Source organism: Bos mutus, chromosome 17 (genome assembly GCF_027580195.1).
Source record: "Bos mutus isolate GX-2022 chromosome 17, NWIPB_WYAK_1.1, whole genome shotgun sequence".
Classification (NCBI taxonomy): Eukaryota; Metazoa; Chordata; class Mammalia; order Artiodactyla; family Bovidae; genus Bos; species Bos mutus.
The window spans coordinates 21593794-21614247 of NC_091633.1; the positions used below are offsets into that span (position 1 = coordinate 21593794).

A 20454-nucleotide genomic window follows, 5' to 3' on the forward strand; every position below is an offset into this window, starting at 1 on the left:
AAAATGGTTAACTGGATATTACAGGAACTTCACCATGATGCTAAAAAAAAGAAAGAACAAAACTCACAAGGTCTCGTCCCCTAAAACCAGCAGCCCATCAATTGCCAGCCAAGTGACCCACATTCCTGTTTGTGTGTGCCTGGCAACCTCAAATGTCTAGGTTCTTTCTGCTTTTCTTAGCAAAGCCAAGCACCGGTTTAAAATAAAAGCTGGGGTTTCACTGCTGTCTGACTTCATTTTTCCCAGAGTCCTTTCCCATCCATTGCCTTCAAGTTTCTCAACATTAATTTATTCTTCCCAGTATCTCTCTGATGTGTTGCCATATCCGGATACCCCCTGCACTGTTACATAATGTGCTTCTTTGAAGCAGCTGCTATTGCTTTATTTCAACAGCTATATTTTAAAGATGCTTGCTATCTGAGGCATAACTGGTAAACACTTGCTGGAATTAGAAAATAAATACAGGAATAAATACAATGTGAACAAATGAATGCTGTAGATTCTATCCAGAGACTGTTACCTGCATGAAAAGAAGAGTCTGGCACCCTCAGACTTGCTTTTTCTCTGTCAAAAAGGACACATGAGTGTTAGAAAGGCACTCAAGCCCTCTTAGCACCAACACTTTCTCCTGGAGATAGTCAGGAGGAGAAAAAGAATGGAAAACAGAAGTCGTATCTCACCCTATCTGCGCGCCTGCACACACTCAATTGTGTCTGACTCTGTGATCCCATGGACTGTAGCCCACCAGGCTCCTCTGTCCATGAGATTTTCCAGGCAAGAATACTGGAGCAGGTGGCCATTTCCTTCTCCAGGAGATCTTCCTGAGCCAAGGACCGAACCCTCCCCTCTTGCATCTCCTGCATTGGCAGGTGGGTTCTTTACCAGTTGAGCCACCCCAGAAGACCCCCTCGCACCATGTAAGTCAATTTTATTTAAAGCTGCCTCCTTGAACCTTTGGGGTCTTGGGCACCACCAAGGACAAGGTTTCACAATTTGAAAAACCTTGCTTCCCATTCTCCCATCTCTACCATGAGAGGAAATCAACGGAGCAAACACACGAGGAACGCCTCCCCCTCGGTAAGGGAAGCAGTCACTGAGCCAGGCCCTAGAAGATGATGAATCTCAAACAAGCTCCATCACGCCTGCAAGGCTCGGGGGAGACTGAGATGGGCTAGACCAATTTGCCATCACCTGCTCTTGCTTCAGCTTGCTTGGTTTTTTAATAGCATGTACGCATGTACATGTTTTTTCTATTTTATTTCCAAACAGATTGAGAGAGACAACGCCCAGGTAATAAGTGGTAATTAATTTATGGCTTTATGACACATCTAACCAGACCTAATTGCCCAGGATCACCATGGATTACAATTAAGGGGCTCCAGTGAGCAAGTTTCAGGACCTTACACAGCACGGAGGTTGGAGGAGAGACAGTTTTCTGAGTCCAAGAACTCCTCAAGGCCCAGAAAGGGAAATGAGTGGGTATTTCTTATCTTCAGATAAAAGACCACAGAAATACACACACAAGTGCACCCAAAGACATGTATGAGAACATTCCTAGCGCTACTAGAGTAATGGTCAATGAGCAGAGTCTTATTGGATGCCCATGAACAGTACAAGAGGTAAGGAAATGGAAGTGCGGTCCCACTGAAATACTATACAGCAATGAAAAGAGCTCTCACAACAATGGGGATGGTCTTCACCAATTCGAAAATGGGTGAAAGAAGCCAGAAATAGAGAACAAGAAATATATGCTTTATGACTCCATTTACATAAAGACCAAAGGCAGGCAAAGCCGTGGTGCTGGAAGTGAGGCCAGCGGCTGAGAGGATCACTCCTGCTCTCTTTCTCCATCCCTTTGTGGGCTTTCAAAGTGCGTATATCAGTTGGGTATCTTTCTTGTATATGTTATTTCAATGTAAAAGAAAAAATTGTATTTACATAATGCATACATAATTCCCTTGCACTTCTGAAGTTCTTTTGGCACACGTGCTAAGATGAGGCAGTGTAATTCTCAAGCCTAGCCCTTGGCAGTGGATGGATATGTTGTTTCTGCCTGCCCCGTATGCACCATCTCCTAGAACCTAGGCTTCAATTAAGCCCCTCCCCTACTTTCAGCCTCTTGCCATGTGGGTGCTGGCTCCACTCACTGGAACCAGGGGCTGAGCAGGTGCTACAGCCTGCCCAATCTGCATAGCCCACCCTTGGCCACTGATTGGCTCACAGCCAGTCATGTGATATAAGCCAGCCCAATCAGAGCAAACTCTGGGACTTTTGCTGGACTACAGAGGAGCCACAGGCCCCCTTTCTGCTGGGAGGAGGTGAGCCTGGACCCTGGAGCCAAAAGCCTCCCTGGCAATGAAACCAGTCCAGAGGAAAATCGAGCTGGCCCATGGCAAAAGGCAGCTTTGGACCACAGCTGAGCTCTGGAGCCATGCCTAATACAAAGATAAACCAAGAAGTGCCCTTTTCGGCCTAATCAAGCTGGTATAGCATCTGCCACTTGCTATGGCAACTGTGTAGCACACAGCCTACCAGGTCTCTGCACTGTCAGCTCACCTACAAGCAGAAATTCCCATAGACACCAGTGAAGAAAGAAGCAAACAGAGGAAAAGGGCAGGAGGGCCAGAAACGGCCATGCCAGAAATGGGCACTTCCAGGTCCCAGCTTCAAACACGAAGTACCTCATTCTGCCTGAACTTGGGGAAACCGTCCAACCTGCTGACAGTCCCTCCTCCCAACCCTCCTGCAAACAACCCCTCCCAAATCCCCATCTCCAGCTGACAACGTGGCTCTAATCAAACAGGCCCCAAAAGACAAGACCTAGAAAGATGAGGAATGGCTTCTTGTCCTACCAGCCCTATGAGCTCAGTCACACCCCAGCCTTGAGCCTCAATTTCCTAAGTAAGATACACCCACACATCCCTACGTTTACACACTGCGTGAGTCCCCACTACATACCGAGCACAATTCTAGAAGCTGAGGACACAGACCTGCCTACAGTGTTTACCGTCCAGTGGAGACACTTTCAGTGATTTCAGGGGGTGATGAGCACCAGGATGATAATAAAGGGTGAAAAGACAGAGTATTTGGGAGGTGGGGTGGGGAGAGCAACTTTAGAGTGGCAAATCAGAGCAGGCCTGCTGGAGGAGGTGCCATTGGAATAGACCAGGAGGAGGTGAGGGAAAGACCCATAGAGATCTACAGCAGCCTGGGGAATAGCTGATACAAAAGCCCTGAGGCAGGACCAAACAAGATATATCTTAGAAAGAGGGCAAAGGCAGTGGGGCTAAAGAATAGTTAAGGGGAAAGTACGGGAAGAAATCACATTAGAGAGACCAGCAGAGGCCACATCCCGACAACAGTGGGCCCCCCGTAAGGACTTCGCTCTACATGCATGGGTTGGACATTTAAAGAAAACGGTTAGGTTGCCAATCAGAGTCTCGGAAAGGCCCCCTGGGCGGCTGGCTGGAACCATGTCCAATAGAACTTCCTATGATAATGAAAATATTCTCTTTCTGTACTGTTCATCCCATAGGACAGTCATTCGACTCAGCACATGAAGGTGGGGACCATCTGAAATATGGCCAATGAAATAAGGCACTGCTTTTTTAATTTGATTTCAATCAAACCAATTTCAATTTATTGATTTCTTTTTTTGTTTTTTCTGGCCATGTCATGTCATATGCAGGATCTTAGTTCCCCGACCAGGAATCGAACCCACACCCCTTGGAGTGGAAGCCTTAACCACCGGGCCACCAGGGAAGTCACCGATTTCAATTTAAATAGCCACATAAGGGGAACACACTGGGAATTCTGAGAAATGGGTGGCACAGAGGGTAGCCACAATGCAAGAGGAAGGCCAACTGAAGGGCCCTGGACCATGAGGCAGCAGGAAGACAGGAAGGACTCAGGAATTAATTTGAAGGCCGGGCTTGCCAGTGACCTGGACGAGGGTCAGGAGAGGGAGATTGCGCTGACATCCAAGTCTCCACAGTAAGCACATGAGGCGGGGTGCCTCGAGGACTGGCACACAACCAGAAAACACTGACGATGCTAGAGGACAATGCGGCAGCGCCAGCGGCCACACCCAAGCCCGTAACTGCACGCCGCTGAACAAGGTTTTTTTAATTAATTATCTTTTGTGGTTTTTTGGCCATGCCATGCGACAGGCATGCTGGATCTTAGTTTCCTGATCAAGGATCGAACCTGAGCCCCCTGCAGCGGAAGTGCGGAGCCTTAACCACTGGACAGCCAGGGAAGTCCGACGCTGAACAAGATTTCATGGAACTCAGGCCGTTGCCAGCTTCCTTTCCTCCCCAGATGAGGGGAAAGGTCCTCCCTACGATGCCTCATTTTTAAGCTACCTATCATGGCCGGGGAGGCAGAATGATGCCCCTCCCAAAGATGTCTGCTTCCTAACCCCTAGGACCTGTGGATTACAAAGGTTACAAAGGGAATTAGGCTACAGGAGGGATGAGGGCTGCTAATCAGCTTAAAATAGGAGTGTGGCCTAGATTATCCAGGTAGGCCAGATATAGTCTCCAGGGCCCTTAAAACTGGAAAAAGGAAGCACAAATGTATCAGAAAAAGAAATGTGACCACAGGAGTGGGATCAGAGAGCTCTGATGTTGCTGGTTTTGAAAATGGAGGAAGGGAACCCTGAGCGAGGAGTTCTAGGGGTCTCTGGAAGCTGGAAGCAGTGACAGATTTTCTTTTCTGGGGCTCCAAGTCACTGCGGATGGTGACTGCAGCCTTGCAATTAAGAGATGCTTGCCCCTTGGAAGCAAAGCTATGACAAACCTAGACAAGGTATTAAAAAGCAGAGACATCACTTTGCCAACAAAGGTCCATCTAGTCAAAGCTATGGTTTTTCCAGTAGTCATGTACAGATGGACCATCCACACATGAGAGTTGGACCATAAAGGCGGCTGAGTGCTGAAGAATTGATGCTTTGGAAGTGTGGTGCTGGAGAAGACTTTTGAGAGTCCCTTCGAATGCAAGGAGATCAAATTAGTCAATAATGAAGGAAATCAGTCCTGAATATTCATTGGAAGGACTGATGCTGAAGCTCCAATACTTTGGCCACCTGATGTGAAGAGCTGACTCACTGGAAAATACCCTGATGCTGGGAAAGATTGAGGGCAGGAGGAGAAGTGGGTGGCAGAGGATAAGATGGTTAGATACCATCACCGACTCAATGGACATGAATTAGAGAAAACTCCGGGAGACAGCGAAGCACAGAGGAGCCTGGAGTGCTGCAGTCTATGAGGTTGCAAAGAGTCCGACACAACTGAGTGACTTAACAACAAAAACTAGAAGCTGGAAAAGGCAAGGAAACAGAGACACCCCTTCTACCTCCAGAAAGGAATGCAGCCTGCTGACACCTGGCTCTTAGCATGGGGAGGCCTGTGTCGGACTTCTAAACCACAGGAGTCCTTAAGATCGTAAACCTGTGCTATTCCAGGCCACCAAGTTTGTGGGAATTTATTACGACAGCAACAGATACACATGGCACATTTTTTTTTTGAGTTATCTTCCTGGCCCCTCACTATCTCTGGACTAATGGAATTATCAAAGGTACAGAGGCCAGGCATTAAAGAGACAGACAAGCCCCCCGGCACGGGCCCCACCTCCCGCCCTCCCACAGGGACGACACGTACTGAACCTGCAGGTGCTGACGTTTTGGATTCCGGACTCCCGGCAGGGGCAGAAGCCCTCGTTGGGCGGGTAGACGGACCCGTTGGCAAATAAGGTGCTGGGAGCCACGAAGCGAAAGGTGGGGATGCCTCCAAACACCCCCTGCTCCTTGTAGACGAGCTTCATGGACCTGCAGGGACAGATGATGTAGGATGACATCCCAGCAGGCGGTGACCGGAACTGGGTGGCCTGAGTAAACTCACTCCCCACAGGCACGGCCACCCCCGTTCCCCGCCTCGTCCCAGTTTGCTCCGTCTCTCCCTGGCAAATTACAACAACCTCCTTATGTGTCTCCCTGCCTCCACCACCTACACCAATCCATTCTCCACAAGCTTTAAAACAAGGACAAAATATATCACAACAACCCCGCATAAGACTGCAACTACTTCCAGTCTAGAATAAAATCCAACGTCATCACCATGGCCACAGGCTTCTATAGGATTCAGCCCCTGCTAACTGGAGAAGACTCTTGAGAGTCCTTTGGACTGCAAGGAGATCATCAGTCAATCCTAAAGGAAATCCACCCTGAATATTCACTGGAAGGACTGATGCTGAAGCTGAAGCTCCAATACTTCAGCCACCTGATGCAAACAGCTGACTCACTGGAAAAGACCCTGATGCTGGGAAAGATTGAAAGCAAAAGGAGAAGGGGGCCGCAGAGGATGAGATGGTTTCACAGCGTCACTGATTCAATGGACATGAATGTGAACAAACTCTGGGAGATAGTGGAGGACAGAGGAACCTAGCGTGCCGCAGTCCATGGGGTCGCAAAGAGTCGGACACAACTTTAGCAACTGAACAATAACCCGGCAACACCATGTACTGCACCCCAGGGGCCTCCTGGCCATTATTCCCACATGCTCCCTCCTGCCCCAGGGCCTTTGTACCTGCTGCTCCCAGTGCCTGGAATGTTCCTCCCTCTTATTCCCACATCAGACTTCAGTTCTTCACTCAGGTCCTGTTTCGGCTGTCACCTCCGCAGGGAGCAGCACCATCACCCACCCCCATTCACCCTCTTTCCGTTCACCTGGCCTTATTGCTCAAAGGCGCTTCTAAACTTGAACATGGCCTGTGGATCAGAACCAGCCCACCTGTCCTATCCACGGGGTCCACTCAGCATACATGGCCTTGGAGCCCTTGAAATGGGGCCAGTCCAAGTTGGGATGTGGCTATGTCAAATACACTCCAGATTCCTATGGCTTGATACCTCCAAACAATTGGGTAAACAATTGAAAACAGCTCTTCAATATTTTTCTTTCTCTTTTTTTTTTTGCCACACTGCATAGTTTGTGGAACTTCCCTGGCCAGGGACAGAACCCATGCCCCCTGCAGTGGAAGTGTGGAGTCTCAACCACTGGACCCCCAGGCAAGTCCATCTTTAGTATTTTACATTTGTTTACCCACTGTGACATGATACCATTTTGGATCTCCTGGGTCCAATAAAACATCATTAAAATGACTTTACCTGATTTTTCCTTAATGCAGCCATTAGGAAATTTAAAATTGTGGATGGGACTTGTATTATATTTTTATTGGAGAGTATCACCCTAGACAATAGTATCAGGTCAATGCTAAATTTTCTCATTATGGTGGTTTGAGGTGGTTACATAAGGAAATGCCCTTGTTTTTAGAAAACACCCACTGAAGTATTTAGGTGTCCAACATACTCTCAAAGGGTCCAGAAAAAATATACAGAGAGAACAGAGGGAGGGAAGGAGAGAGAGAGGGAGAGAGAGAAGTCAGGAGGATAAAGCTGATGGGGCAAAAGAAACAATCAGGAAAACTGGAGAAGGGAATGCAGAGAAACAGCTTCCCTCGTGGCTCCGAGGTAAAGAATCCGCCTGCCAAGCAGGAAATGCAGGAGACGAGGGTTCCGTCTCTGGGTCGGGAAGATCCCCTGGAGAAGGAAATGGCAACCCACTCCAGTACTCTTGCCTGGAGAATCCCATGGACAGAGGAGCCTGGCAGGCTACAGTCCACGGGGTGACAAAAGAATCAAACACGACTTAGCGACATTTTAAACAACAGCAAATGCAGAGAAAACTGCACTTTCTGGGAACACTTCTCTAAGTTGAAATTTCTAATTTCAGGAAGTGAACACACACAGAACAGAAACACCTCCACTCTCTGACCCTCCCCTGCAGGTCCATGGGCCTGAGTCCCCTGCCAGGACACAACCCCCAGGGACCAAGGACCCAGCCATCCTGTCTCTGCAGGGACCCCAGTGCCTCGCGCAGACAGGGCTGTGTCAAGATCTGCTAGGGTGGCAGGTGAGTCTCTTGAATTCACATCAGTGAAATCCCAAGCAAAGGATTTTTCCAGAGTGGCCTCAACAGAGGAGCCGAGGACAGGGAAACACCCAGAGAACGGCTCTAGGAGCCGCTGTCTCTTCTCATCCCTCTGCCGGGGCCACTGGAATTGTTTAGCCCCAAGCTGACCTCCGAGGCTGTACTCTGGAAAGTGGAGGGGCTGCAAGAGAGGCATCCGGGCCTCTCAGCACCCAACTGGAAACAGGGCAGCTGGCCCAGGGAGCCCATCGTTGCCTTATTCCACGGCCCCTTGCCATCTTGCCCATTTTCTGTCCATCACCACCACCAAGCCCCAACAACCGCCAGCAGCCTCCCTGGGCCTTGCAAAAGCACCACCAGTTGGAGTTCGGCTCTTCATGGAGCAGCCAAAGAGAATTCAAGCGGGCGCCAGGGGCCAGTGGACATGCAGAAGAGCCAGGCGCTTTCCAAGCACACGCCACAAGCCACTTGGTTCGGCTCTGAGCATCCACAAAGCAGAAGGAGGCCCTGTCACACATCAGGGCAATTACCGGCAGGCCTCAGGGCTGTAAAATTCCAGCGAGGATTCAGGGGTCATAAATGGTGCCCACATCTGCCCGGAAGTTCCGTTAATCATGTTGCACTGATCGGAATGCCAATAGTTGACCTGTGGGGAAGCATTTAAACACGGCCTCTTAGTCAAGCAAGAACTCATAAAGACTTGGACACTGCCCACGTGACTTGGAGCTCCGACTTCACACACCATGTGAAGTCACCACCCAATTGAGAGAAGCCAGTCCTCCTGGATAGACGTCCTGGTGCAAGGAGATCAGGCTGTGTAGACAGACAGCCAGAGAGACTATCGATGGCAGCTCCCCATTCCCTGACCGTGCGTCCCTGAACGTACAACTTTGCTGGGGACTCAGTAACTTCATCTGTAAAGCGGACCTGTCACTCACACCTCCAAGGAGCACAGTGAGCGGGAGAGACAGACATCATCACCTCTCAGACAGGAAGTGGGCAGACACGTCATCAAAACAGTCAAGTGAGAAGGTAGTTCCATAAGTAAAATATTTAAAATCATAATGGTCGCTACCAGGAGATTACAAAAACCGTAGTTGCTTCTGGAGAGTGACACTCGGACAGAAAAAAAAAAAACTTCTCACTTTTTACCCATCTGTCCCAGTAGAAGGTTTTTAAGCATATGTTCATATGTGTGTATGTGTGTATGTGTGTGTGTGTATATATGTACATCATATTGGGCCTCCCTGGTGGCTCAGTGGCAAGGAATCCACCTGGCAATGCAGGAGACACGGGTTTGATCCCTGGGTCGGGAAGATCCTCTGGAGAAGGAATTGACAACCCACTCAGGTATTCTTGCCTGGGAAATCCAATGGACAGAGGAGCCTGGTGGGTACAATCCATGGGGTCGCAAAAGAATTGGACATGACTTAGAGACTACACAACAACCACATACATATACACACACACATATTTTGGCCACACCATGCTGCATGTGGGATCTTAATTCCCCGACCAGAGACTGAACCCGGGCCCCCTGTAGTGGAAGCTCAGAGTCCTAACCCCTGGACCACCTGAGAAGTCCCTGTACATTTTTATCTTGAGAAAGCAAGCCAAAGAGAATTTCCACAGTGTCCATTCAGAATGGTTATTGCTGGTTGCGATGGTAATCCTGTCAGTCCGGGCCCTGATGGGGGATAATCTGTCCCCAGCCCTCAGCCCAGAGGATAATCTATTACAGCCCTCTCTGCAACCGTCACCCTGATGAGCGTTTGGAAGGTGTGGGCACCACCACCACATAATCATTTTCATGAGAAATGCTGAAAGGCCACTCAGGTGAAAAAAGCAAGTTGCAAAACAATGCACACAGTATGATTTCATTCTGCTCCTAGAAGAAAAAAAAAAAATCGCACCTCAAATGGATAAAAATACACAGGAAGAATATACCCAATACCGATAACTGTGGGTTTCCTCTGTAGTTCGGGTGGGAATGGGGCTGGGCGTGTGAAGACATACAAAGTGCACTTTATATCTGTCTCTATTATTTTATTTTTTAATGTGAATGTCTTCCTGTGTTTCTAGTGCAATTTTTTTTTTTACTCAATCTTTTAGTACAAAGGATGGCTGTATCTTCAGTGTAATATTTTTGAAGCATTCTTGTAAGTGAAGCACCAAAGGAAAGAAACAATGGGGTCCCTAGCATACAGTAGGTGCTAAATAAATGATATGCCCCACCCACCCACTGGGAACCAAGAACTAGTTTTCCTTTTGTTTCGTTTTGGCCACGCCTTGCTGCAAGTGGACAGAACTTCCCCCAGGAGGGATCGAACCCACCTCTGCTGCAGTGGAAGGGCAGAATCTTAACCACCGGGCTGCCAGGAAAGTCCTAGCTGAGGCTTTGCTTGCTTGCTCAATCCTGTCTGACTCTTTGCAACCTCATGGACTGCAACACACTAGGCTCCTTTGTCCATGGGATTTTTCAAACAAGAAAGAATACTGGAGTGGGATTGCATTTCCTTCTCCAGGGATCTCCTACTTGGCAGGCGCGTTGTTTACCACTAAGCCACCTAGAAAGTCCTGCTGCTGCTGCTAAGTCACTTCAGTCGTGTCCGACTCTGTGTGACCCCATAGTCGGCAGCCCACCAGGCTCCCTCGTCTCTGGGATTCTCCAGGCAAGAACACTGGAGTGGGTTGCCATTTCCTTCTCCAATGCATGAAAGTGAAAGTGAAGTCGCTCAGTTGTACCCGACTCTTAGTGACCCCATGGACTGCAGCCTACCAGGCTCCTCCATCCATGGGATTTTCCAGGCAAGAGTACTGGAGTGGGGTGCCATTGCCTTCTCTAGTTGAGCCTTAAACACAGATAAGGTCTGGGACTCAAGAGCATCTCCCCTACAGATGCAATCCCCTCCTCTGTTTTGTTTCTTTAACTGAAGCATAGCTGATTTATAATGTTGTGTTAGTTTCAGGTGTACAGCAAAGTGATTCCACTTTACATACACATGTATCTATTCTTTTTCAGATTCTTTTCCCATTTAGGTTATTAAGGAATATTGAGCAGCACTCCCTGTGCTACACAGGAGATCCTCGTTGGTTGTCTGTTTTAAATATACCAGTGTGTACACGTCAATCCCAAACTCCTGTTTTAAGAGGAAGAAGGTGCTCTGGGCGGTGGATCCCAGCCCTTGCCACCCCCACCTGGTCCCTGCACAGGATGGCTGTCACCTCTTGCCCTCACCTTGCTGACTCCATTCCACTTGTCCACGAGGTGGATCCTGCTGAAGTTTTTGACCCCTGTGAACACGGTGAAGAGGCCAGAATCGGAGTTGTTGAGCTGCAGACAACAGCAGAGAATGACATCTTTAAGCCCCAGGATGGAGGTAAAGGACATGGGGAGTCAATACTCAGGCCCCCCACAGGCTGCTCCCCCTTCACCCAGAGAACAGGGGCCTCATTGTCTTGTTCACCGCTGCAAGTCCAGCACTGGGGGAGTCGAGAGGAGGAGGACTTGAGGGCTTTCTAGGAGGGACACTCCTCTGAACACCACATCCGTCCTAGAAAACGTCCCATTTTCCCTTCCTAACTCCAGGAAAGTCTGGTTCTCCTCTCAGGTGAACGGTAGGGTCACCCCATCCCATTCCCCAGATTACAAGAAAGCATGGCCACGTGACCTCTTCGATCAGTGAAAACAATCAGTGAGAAAGGAGAGAAAGGATAATGTCACTTCCGGGTGGGAGCTTTAAGAGCTGATCATGCACATGTCACTGTGCTTTCTATCACTGCTATCGAGACCAGAGAAGCATGTATCCAGCAGAAGCCTCCCTCAGCCTGGGTCCCTGAGTGACCACAAAGAGCAGAGGAGCCCTGGTCACCCACACTAGAACTGGCATACAAGTAAGAAATTAACCTTTGCTGTTCTAAGCCATGGAGATCTGGGGGCTGCTTAACCTGGCCTATCCTGAAACATACAGGCAAAGAGAACTTGATGTTTATCAAGTTCTTTCCAGACAGAAAGTCCAGGCTTTGGCACCCTGAGGGAATTTCTTAGAAAAAGATTTCTAATTCAAAGCAAAACTGTGCAAAGCACACACAAAAAAATCAGTGGCCGCTGGGTAAAATTTAGAAAGCACCCTTTTACTTCTGAGGATGCGGTATAATGTAAGGTACAGCACCCGTGAGGAACTCAGTAGGGGTTGTTTACCGGCCAAATAGCTACATTGATTACTGACTGGGTAAGCCAACAGGGCCTAAGTTCAAAGCCTGCTCTAGCTTCCTGATATCAGTGTGCCCTGTCATTTGTCCATTCAGAGCTTCAAGAGCCCAAACTTCAGCCAGTATAAAGAGACAGTAACAGACACCACTACAAAGAGACACTGGGAGTGTTAAAAGACCTAATGTGTAAAAACTGTTCAGGATAGTGCCTAAGAAATAGTAACATCTCCAAATGCTAGCCTTTATTTTTATTATTGCTGTTATTATTATTAATAAATGCTCACCCAAAATAATACTATCATAATAATTATAACCAAATGTATCAGAGACTTCTAGTTACTCCCCAGAGTCCATTCTCCCCTTTCTCCTTCATATCAAAACCCAAACCTTACTCAGAGCATCAACACACTAGCTGTAAGTTAACATTTTCCAGCTTCCCTTGCAGCTAAGTGTAGCCACAGGTCTAGTTCTGGCTAACGGAAAACAAGTGGAAATTGGTTTTCTCTGTCCCAAAGAGGGAAACAGCCAGGACATGTTGCTTTGTCCTCAACTCCCCCGACTGCCCCTAAATCCCCTACCACTTCTTCCTTCCTGCTGCTACCTGGAAAGTGAGTGTGATAGCTGGTGCCCCAGCAGCCTCTTGGACCATGCAGTAATCTTGAGTATGGAAACCACACTCTAAGGTGAGAGCAGAGTAGTAAAATTCTAGATCCCTGAAGAGTGGGAAGCCACCACACCAACACTGCTGGGCTATTGCTTTGGAATTTCCACTATACCTAGTCAAAAATAGTTTATAAGCATGTGACTCAATCTCTAATAACTTTCATTTGTTTACCAGTTTACAGTTTGCTTTGACAAGAATCATGTCACTTACCTTAAACCTGTCAACTTATCCACACACCCAGAACCTGTCATCCTGCTCAAAAATGTACTGAGCAGCTATCACATGCCTATAACTGAATCATGATTTCTCCCTCCTACTACCCCCAACACCAGATCAGCAGAGCCCCAAAAGGAAACTCAGGCTGGAGCAACTCAGAGGGCTGTTTACAATCTGTGATTGAGGGAGCCAAGGTCAGGGATCAGAGGTCAGGGATCTAACTCTACATCAGATCATGACTCAGGATCCCAAGCACTGACACCACTAGGTTATGAGGGATCACGATTAAGATAAAGCAGGCAACTCAGAGCAAAGCAATAGTTGGCATTTTTGACCTGCCTCCCCAGCAGCCATTCCCCTTTCTTCCAGCACCAACCTCCAACCATCTAAGCTCAGCCCCAGTCACATCATTTGAGCCTGGATCAAACTGTGCCTGAATCTCCCTACAGTTTTCAGTTATATGAACCAATAAATCAATAAATAGAATTTAACTGAAACTGGCTTTGGCTTAAGCCAGTTTCAGTTAGGTTTTCTGTCACTGACAACCCACAGCTCCTGGGGCCTCTGCCAGCTCCAAAAGCAAGCTGGTAACTGGTTTCCAGGCTGTGTCAGTGGGGGACAAGACAGCGGCCCTGAATTTCTCACTGGGCCACACTTACCTCAGCAAATAAGCCGAACTTGCCCTTGAAGGGGAGCGAGTTTGGGAAGTACTGATTGATGAGGTGGATTAAGGGGTCGTCATAGCCCCACATGATCTCGCCAACAGTGCGGTTCATGAAGGCACGCTGGCCAAGCGTGCTGAACGCCAAGGTCATCATCAGCTTCAAGAGCCCGGGCCTGTTCTCCATCATCATCGATGCACTCTGCAGAGCCAGGGGACACCACAGGTTAGAGGCTAGACACAGCTTGTCTGCCCTCCCTGGACCTCAAGCCAAGCTTCAAGGCACAGCCATCCCGGGACGTGGTCAGGCCTAGAAGGATCCCTGCAGTGGGCATCTGGGGCATCCGGAACCATTCCCTGATCCTTCAGTAACAGGACCACCTGTGCTCTCGGGTTCAGGCTGACTTAACTCCACCCCGAGCCCCAGAGGCAGTCGTGTGCCTTAGTCCTGGTTAATCAGAAACCTTCCTCTCTCTGGCTTCAGTGATTGATCTGGGAATATGTATGCAGCCCCATCAGAACCAACAAGCCACAAGGAGCAAACCAGCTGGGGTTGTGGGGTAGAGAGGGAAGGTGGTTCTGGCTGCCTTTGAACGTGGTGTGTGTAAGACTGCAGCCACCCTGAGGGGTGGATCTACCAGAACATGGAACCGACACAGATCTGGGCAACCTCATTTGCACTCTGGATCAAGCCACACCTGAAACCAGGCCAACTCCTGCCCTTTCAGTAACATGAGCCCATAAATGCCCTTTTTACTTATGCCAATTTAGAGTACCTTTCACTGTCACCTTATAGGCAAAGAATCTTAATGCAGACTGTACTCTACTTCCTTAGCATCTCCCTTCCAAACTCCAAGAGCCCCAAGCACCAGTTCTACCTAGTATCTGGGTGCTTAGAATATGGGTAATTTATTTTGAATTTTTTTTTCCTCTGGAGATAACATCTTGGCACTTGGTTTACTTTTTAAAGGTGCCTCATCCAATGACTGTGTGGATCACAATAAACTGGAAAATTCTGAAAGAGATGGGAATACCAGACCACCTGACCTGCCTCTTGAGAAATCTGTATGCAGGTCAAGAAGCAACAGTTAGAACTGGACATGGAACAACAGACTGTTCCAAATAGGAAAAGAAGTATGTCAAGGCTGTATATTATCATCCTGCTTATTTAACTTATATGCAGAGTACATCATGAGAAACGCTGGACTGGAAGAAACACAAGCTGCAATCAAGATTGTCGGGAGAAATATCAATAACCTCAGATATGCAGATGACACCACCCTTATGGCAGAAAGTGAAGAGGAACTCAAAAGCCTCTTGATGAAAGTAAAAGTGGAGAGCGAAAAAGTTGGCTTAAAGCTCAACATTCAGAAAACGAAGATCATGGCATCCGGTCCCATCACTTCATGGGAAATAGATGGGGAAAGAGTGGAAGCAGTGTCAGACTTTATTTTTCTAGGCTCCAAAATCACTGCAGATGGTGACTGCAGCCATGAAATTAAAAGACGCTTACTCCTTGGAAGGAAAGTTATGACCAACCTAGATAGCATATTGAAAAGCAGAGACATTACTTTGCCAACAAAGATCCATCTATTCAAGGCTATGGTTTTTCCTGTGGTCATGTATGGATGTGAGAGTTGGACTGTGAAGAAGGCTGAGCGCCGAAGAATTGATGCTTTTGAACTGTGGTGTTGGAGAAGACTCTTGAGAGTCCCTTGGACTGCAAGGAGATCCAACCAGTCCATTCTGAAGGAGATCAGCCCTGAGATTTCTTTGGAAGGAATGATGCTGAAGCTGCAACTCCAGTACTTTGGCCACCTCATGCGAAGAATTGACTCATTGGAAAAGACTCTGATGCTGGGAGGGATTGGGGGCAGGAGAAGAAGGGGACGACAGAGGATGAGATGGCTGGATGGCATCACTGACTTGATGGACGTGAGTCTGAGTGAACTCCAGGAGTTGGTGATGGACAGGGAGGCCTGGCGTGCTGCAATTCACGGGGTCGCGAAGAGTCGGACATGACTGAGCGACTGAACTGAACTGAACATCCAGTATCTGAGCTTCCCTGGTAGCTCAGCTGGTAAAGAAACTGCCTGCAAAGCAGGAGACGTTGGTTCGATTCCTGGGTTGGTAAGTTCCCCTGGAGAAGGAATATGCTAGTCACTCCAGTATACTTGGGCTTCCCTGGTGGCTCAAATGGTAAAGAATCCACCTGCAATGCAGAATACCTGGGTTCGATCCCTGGGTTGGGAAGATCCCTTGCAGGAGGGCATGGCAACCCACTCCAGTATTCTTGCGGGGAGAATCCCCAAGGACAGAGGAGCCTGGTGGGCTACAGTCCATGCGGTCACAAATAGTCAGACGCGACTGAACAATAAGCACAAACACATCCAGTATCTAATCTCTACCTGTAGAAAGGGGAAGGGAACCAGCATTTTCTTAAACATAAAGGTCTGATTTCATAAGAATTCACAAGGGTCTCTTAACATTATAATTTTTAGGGTAATAAATAGATGGGTTTCATTTATTTTGTATGAATACTGGCATCGTGTTTCTCTAAGTCAGTATTTCTTCTTTTTCTTTCCTTTTTGGCTGTGTCAGGTCTCAGTTGCGGCATGCAGAATCTTTCGTTGTGGCGCGTGGGCTTAGTTACCCCACGGCATGTGGGATCTTGGTTCCCCGGCCAGAGATCAAACCTGTATTCCCTACACTGCAAGGTGGATTCTTAACTACTGGACCACCAGGGAAGTCTCTTAGATGGTTTTTAAAAATCGTAAAAGGATATAAAGTAAAAGTCCCTCTCTAACCTGTGACCCTCCTCTTCCTAATCTCCTCCCCCAAGACAACCCACTGCTCTGGGTTCTTGAGTATTCCTGGAGGAAACATCAACGCCAGAAGTCAGCAAGCCGTGGTCCACGGGCCAAAGCCAACCCATGGCCTGCTTTTTACAGTCCAGGAGCTAAGATGTTCTGTATGTTTTCAAATGGTTGAAAGAAAAACAGAAGAAGACCGTATGAAAAACATGAAAATTATATGAAACTCACATTTCAGTATATCCACAAAATAGGTCTCTTGGCATATAGCCACGCCCACTCATTTGTTTTTGTCTTGGGCTTCTTTTGCATTTTAAAAATATTTATTTATTTATTTGGCTGCTTCAAGTCTTGGTTGAGGCATGCAGGATCCTTCATTACAGCATATGACCAGGCGCCATCCCTGACCAGGGGTCGAACCCAGGCCGCCTATATTGGGAGCTCGGAGCCTTAGCCATTGGACCACCAGGGAAGCCCCTGCTTTTGCATTATAATGGCAGACTTGAACAGCTGCAACAGAGAACATCTAGCCCTCAAAGCCTAAAACATCTGTTATCTGGCCCTTTATAGAAAAAGCCCAGCTGGTCGAGGCATGTACAAGCACGTGTGTAAGTGAGTGTGTGCATGCATGCAAGTATTTCTCCTTCAGAAACAGTAAGTAGGGGCACTATGCTTGTGTTCGATTTTCCATAGTTAGACATAACTAAGAGACTGCTCCACGACACCCTCTGCAGCCCTGCCTCCTTTTGCTGGATGTATACTAATCCACTGCTCGTCTGCAGTAGATATCACAACATAACTCCCCATGATGATCAGTAGATGTTTGCTCTGAAAACGTTGCTGAAATAAACATCCTTGAGAACAAACATCTTTGCCCACATGTGTTATTCTACCAAGAGGACACATTCCTACCTATGGAAACTTCTGAAGTCAGGGGCACATGCAATTTACATCGAAAATCACTTCAATTTAAGTTGAAAATTACCTTCCAACAGCTCATACCAGTTCCGTTCCTAACGACAGTGTCTGTTCCCACAAACGCTCCTACGCCCTGGGCATTTATCACACAGTCTTTGCCAACCTAATTGGTGGGGGAAAGTGACTTCACTGCCTAAACACACACATCTGACTCTGAGGGAGGCAGCAGCAAGGCTTCAGGCTGTATTTATCTGAGCTTTCATCCTGTCCACCCAACAGACTTCGCAGGTGCATTCACATCTGATCCTGAGCCCAGACTGGGGCCAGCCCCGGGGCACACAGCTGCTGACCCTCAACTGGGTGGACAGAGGATTGAATGGGAGGCTGAGTGCCACAGAGTGGCAGCCTCATAGACCAAACTAGTTTCAAAACCCTAACCTGCTACCTGCTAGTTGAGTGACTTTAGATAAGTCACCTAACCTCTCTGTTCTTCAGTTTTCCTCTTCTACAAACAGAAAATAATAGTACCTAATGATCGTGGGATTGCTGACAAGTAAACAGGTAGTATGTGTGAAGCCTGACACACAAGTTCTAACACGTAGTGTCAGCAAGATGCTCACACAGCAGACCTGAGACAGTTCTCTCTAGAAAGGCCTGACCCTTGCTGGCGTCTGAGATCCTGATGTTAGGAGGGCTCCCACCGCTTCCTAACTGATAAGAGGGGTTCACTGTGCCTGGACTGTACCACCTGCTTTCCTGGAACGCAGATCCGTGCCAGACAGAGGGCATCTCCGTGACGAGCCCCCAATAAATACCCACTAGGCGCTGAGTCTCTGTAGTGAGCATTCCTGGTAGGGGAGACCTACCTGTGTGTGGTCATAAATCACCGCTCAAGGAATGAAGCGTGACTCCCCTGGGAGGTGGCTCTGGAAGCCTGCGTCTGGTCACCATCCCACGTGCCCTTTCCCTCTGTGGATTCTCTTCTGCCTCCTTCCACTCTACCAAACTACAGCCAAGAGCACAACCATATACGCCGGGTCCTGCGAGCGCTACGAATGAGTCAGCGAACCTGGGGGTGGTCTTGGGGGCCCCGGCACACATGGCAGGCAGGCAGTAAGCCCAGCTACTTCTGTGACTCTTACCTGCAGAGAATGGACATCCTGTCCACAATCTCCCTCCAAACACCACAGACAAGCACACAGCACCCCCATTCAGCTTCCCACAAGTACTCCCTTTTGGAGAGTCTAGATTTGTATTTGTTGTTGTTGCACACGATTAGGGGTTTAACCCGCGTACCCCTGCAGTGGAAGTCTTAACCACTGGACTACCAGGGAAGTCCCTAGATCTGCAGATTGAAAAGGGAAAGGCCATGACTTTGACCAATGCTCCCAACCAGAGACCAAGGTGCACCCAGGAAGCCCGCCGAGTCAACCCAGGAGCCACAGATTGAGCCCTCAAGGGACCGCCCAGTGCAAGGGGCAGGCGGAGAGACGACCAGGGGTATCTCACCAAGACCAGGATGTTGGGCATGACGATGTAGTCGCTCTCCTGGCCGAGGGACTTATCCGGCTGGAACTGGTAGCTGCGGTACTCCAGGAAGGACACCGTGTCATTGTTGTTGAAGGTGATGTTGCTCTTGTGCCTGAACTCCCTGTGGGGGAGGGAGCCGGTGGGTCAGCTGCCAGGAGCCCGGGGGCCCCTCGGCTGTCTGTGTGCCGAGCTTGACTGCCTCCTACACGTCTGTTCCACCACCCACCCACTGTGGTATGTGCTTAGTCGCCTCTTTGTGACCCCAAGGACTGTATGTAGCCCTCCAGGATCCTCTTAAAGTGAAAGTATTAGTCACTCAGTTGTGTCCGACTCTTCAGGACCCCATGGACTGGGGCCTGCCAGGCTTCTCTGTCCATGGGATCTTCCAGGCAAAAATACTGGATTGGGTTGCCATTTCCTTCTCCAGGGGATCTTCCTGAGCCAGGGGTCGAAGCCGGGTCTCCTGGGTCTCCTGCATCGGCAGGCGGATTCTTTACCACTGAGCCACCTGGGAAGCCCACCTACTGCAGGACAAGCACAGAAGCCTCTTGTCGCCAAACCCCACATGCTCCTCCCCCTGGGCAAGCTGCCACCATCCCTCCGTCCCTCATCACCCTCCCCCTGGGCATCCTAGCTTTTCCGAGGGAGGCGGCGAGGATGGTGGGTAGGAATATGCACTCTGAAGACAGAAGGTAGGGGGCCCGAATCCTGTCTCCATCACTTACTACTCAAGCCTGTTTTCCCATGTTTAAAATGGGAGTAATGGGACTTCCCTGGCAGTCCGTGGTTAAGGCTGCATGCTTCCGCTGCAGGGAGCATGGGTTCAATCCCTTGATGGGGAGCTAAGATCCTGCATACCACGAGGTGCAGCCAAGGAAAAAAAATAAAATGGGAGTAATAAGCAGACTTATGTCATTAGGTCCCTACTTGTGAGAATTGGTGAGCTAATGCATGTCAAGCAACTAAAACGATTGCCTAATGCACAGAGAAAAGCATGTATCAGCTGCAGTTTTTATTGCTGTTATGCTCTTTATTCCATCATGCTCTGCAATCCATTCTCTGCAGAGCATCCAGAAGAATCTTTGAAAAGGGGAAATCAGATCACGTCATCCTCTCCCCCAAACCCTCCTTTGCACACAGGATAAAACTGAGCTCCTTCTGTGGGCTCCAGGGTCCTCACCATCCGGCCCCGTCCAACTCTCAGGTCTCCTCTCTCCCACTCACTCTCCCCTCGCTCCTAACACACCAGCCACACACGCCTTCTCCCCTCCTAGACTACCCTCCCGCCTCAGGCCCTTCGCACCCGCTGCTTTCTGTCCAGGACTCACTTTCCCCCAGATCCTCACACTGCAGTGCCCGCTTCTCACCATCTGGGTCTAGGAAAGTGTCCCCCTTTGTCAAGGTCCTCCCTGACCCTGCAGTTAGACCAGCCCCCGCCAAGCCCTGCCTCCAGCA

At 48.8% G+C, this 20454-nt stretch overlaps 1 protein-coding gene across 2 annotated transcripts in view; it reads right to left on the minus strand.

The window, feature by feature from the left end:
• The window catches only part of SCARB1 (scavenger receptor class B member 1), a 93185-nt gene that overhangs the window by 22326 nt on the left and 50405 nt on the right, over positions 1 to 20454 (minus strand). For both annotated transcript variants that reach the window (XM_070386326.1, XM_070386327.1), the window contains exons 3-7: positions 18979 to 19120; positions 13737 to 13940; positions 11224 to 11319; positions 8516 to 8631; positions 5661 to 5827 (exon numbers count right to left, since the gene is read on the minus strand). In XM_070386326.1, coding sequence (XP_070242427.1) covers positions 5661 to 5827; positions 8516 to 8631; positions 11224 to 11319; positions 13737 to 13940; positions 18979 to 19120 — 725 coding nt within the window. The remainder of the gene's footprint in view (positions 1 to 5660; positions 5828 to 8515; positions 8632 to 11223; positions 11320 to 13736; positions 13941 to 18978; positions 19121 to 20454) is intronic.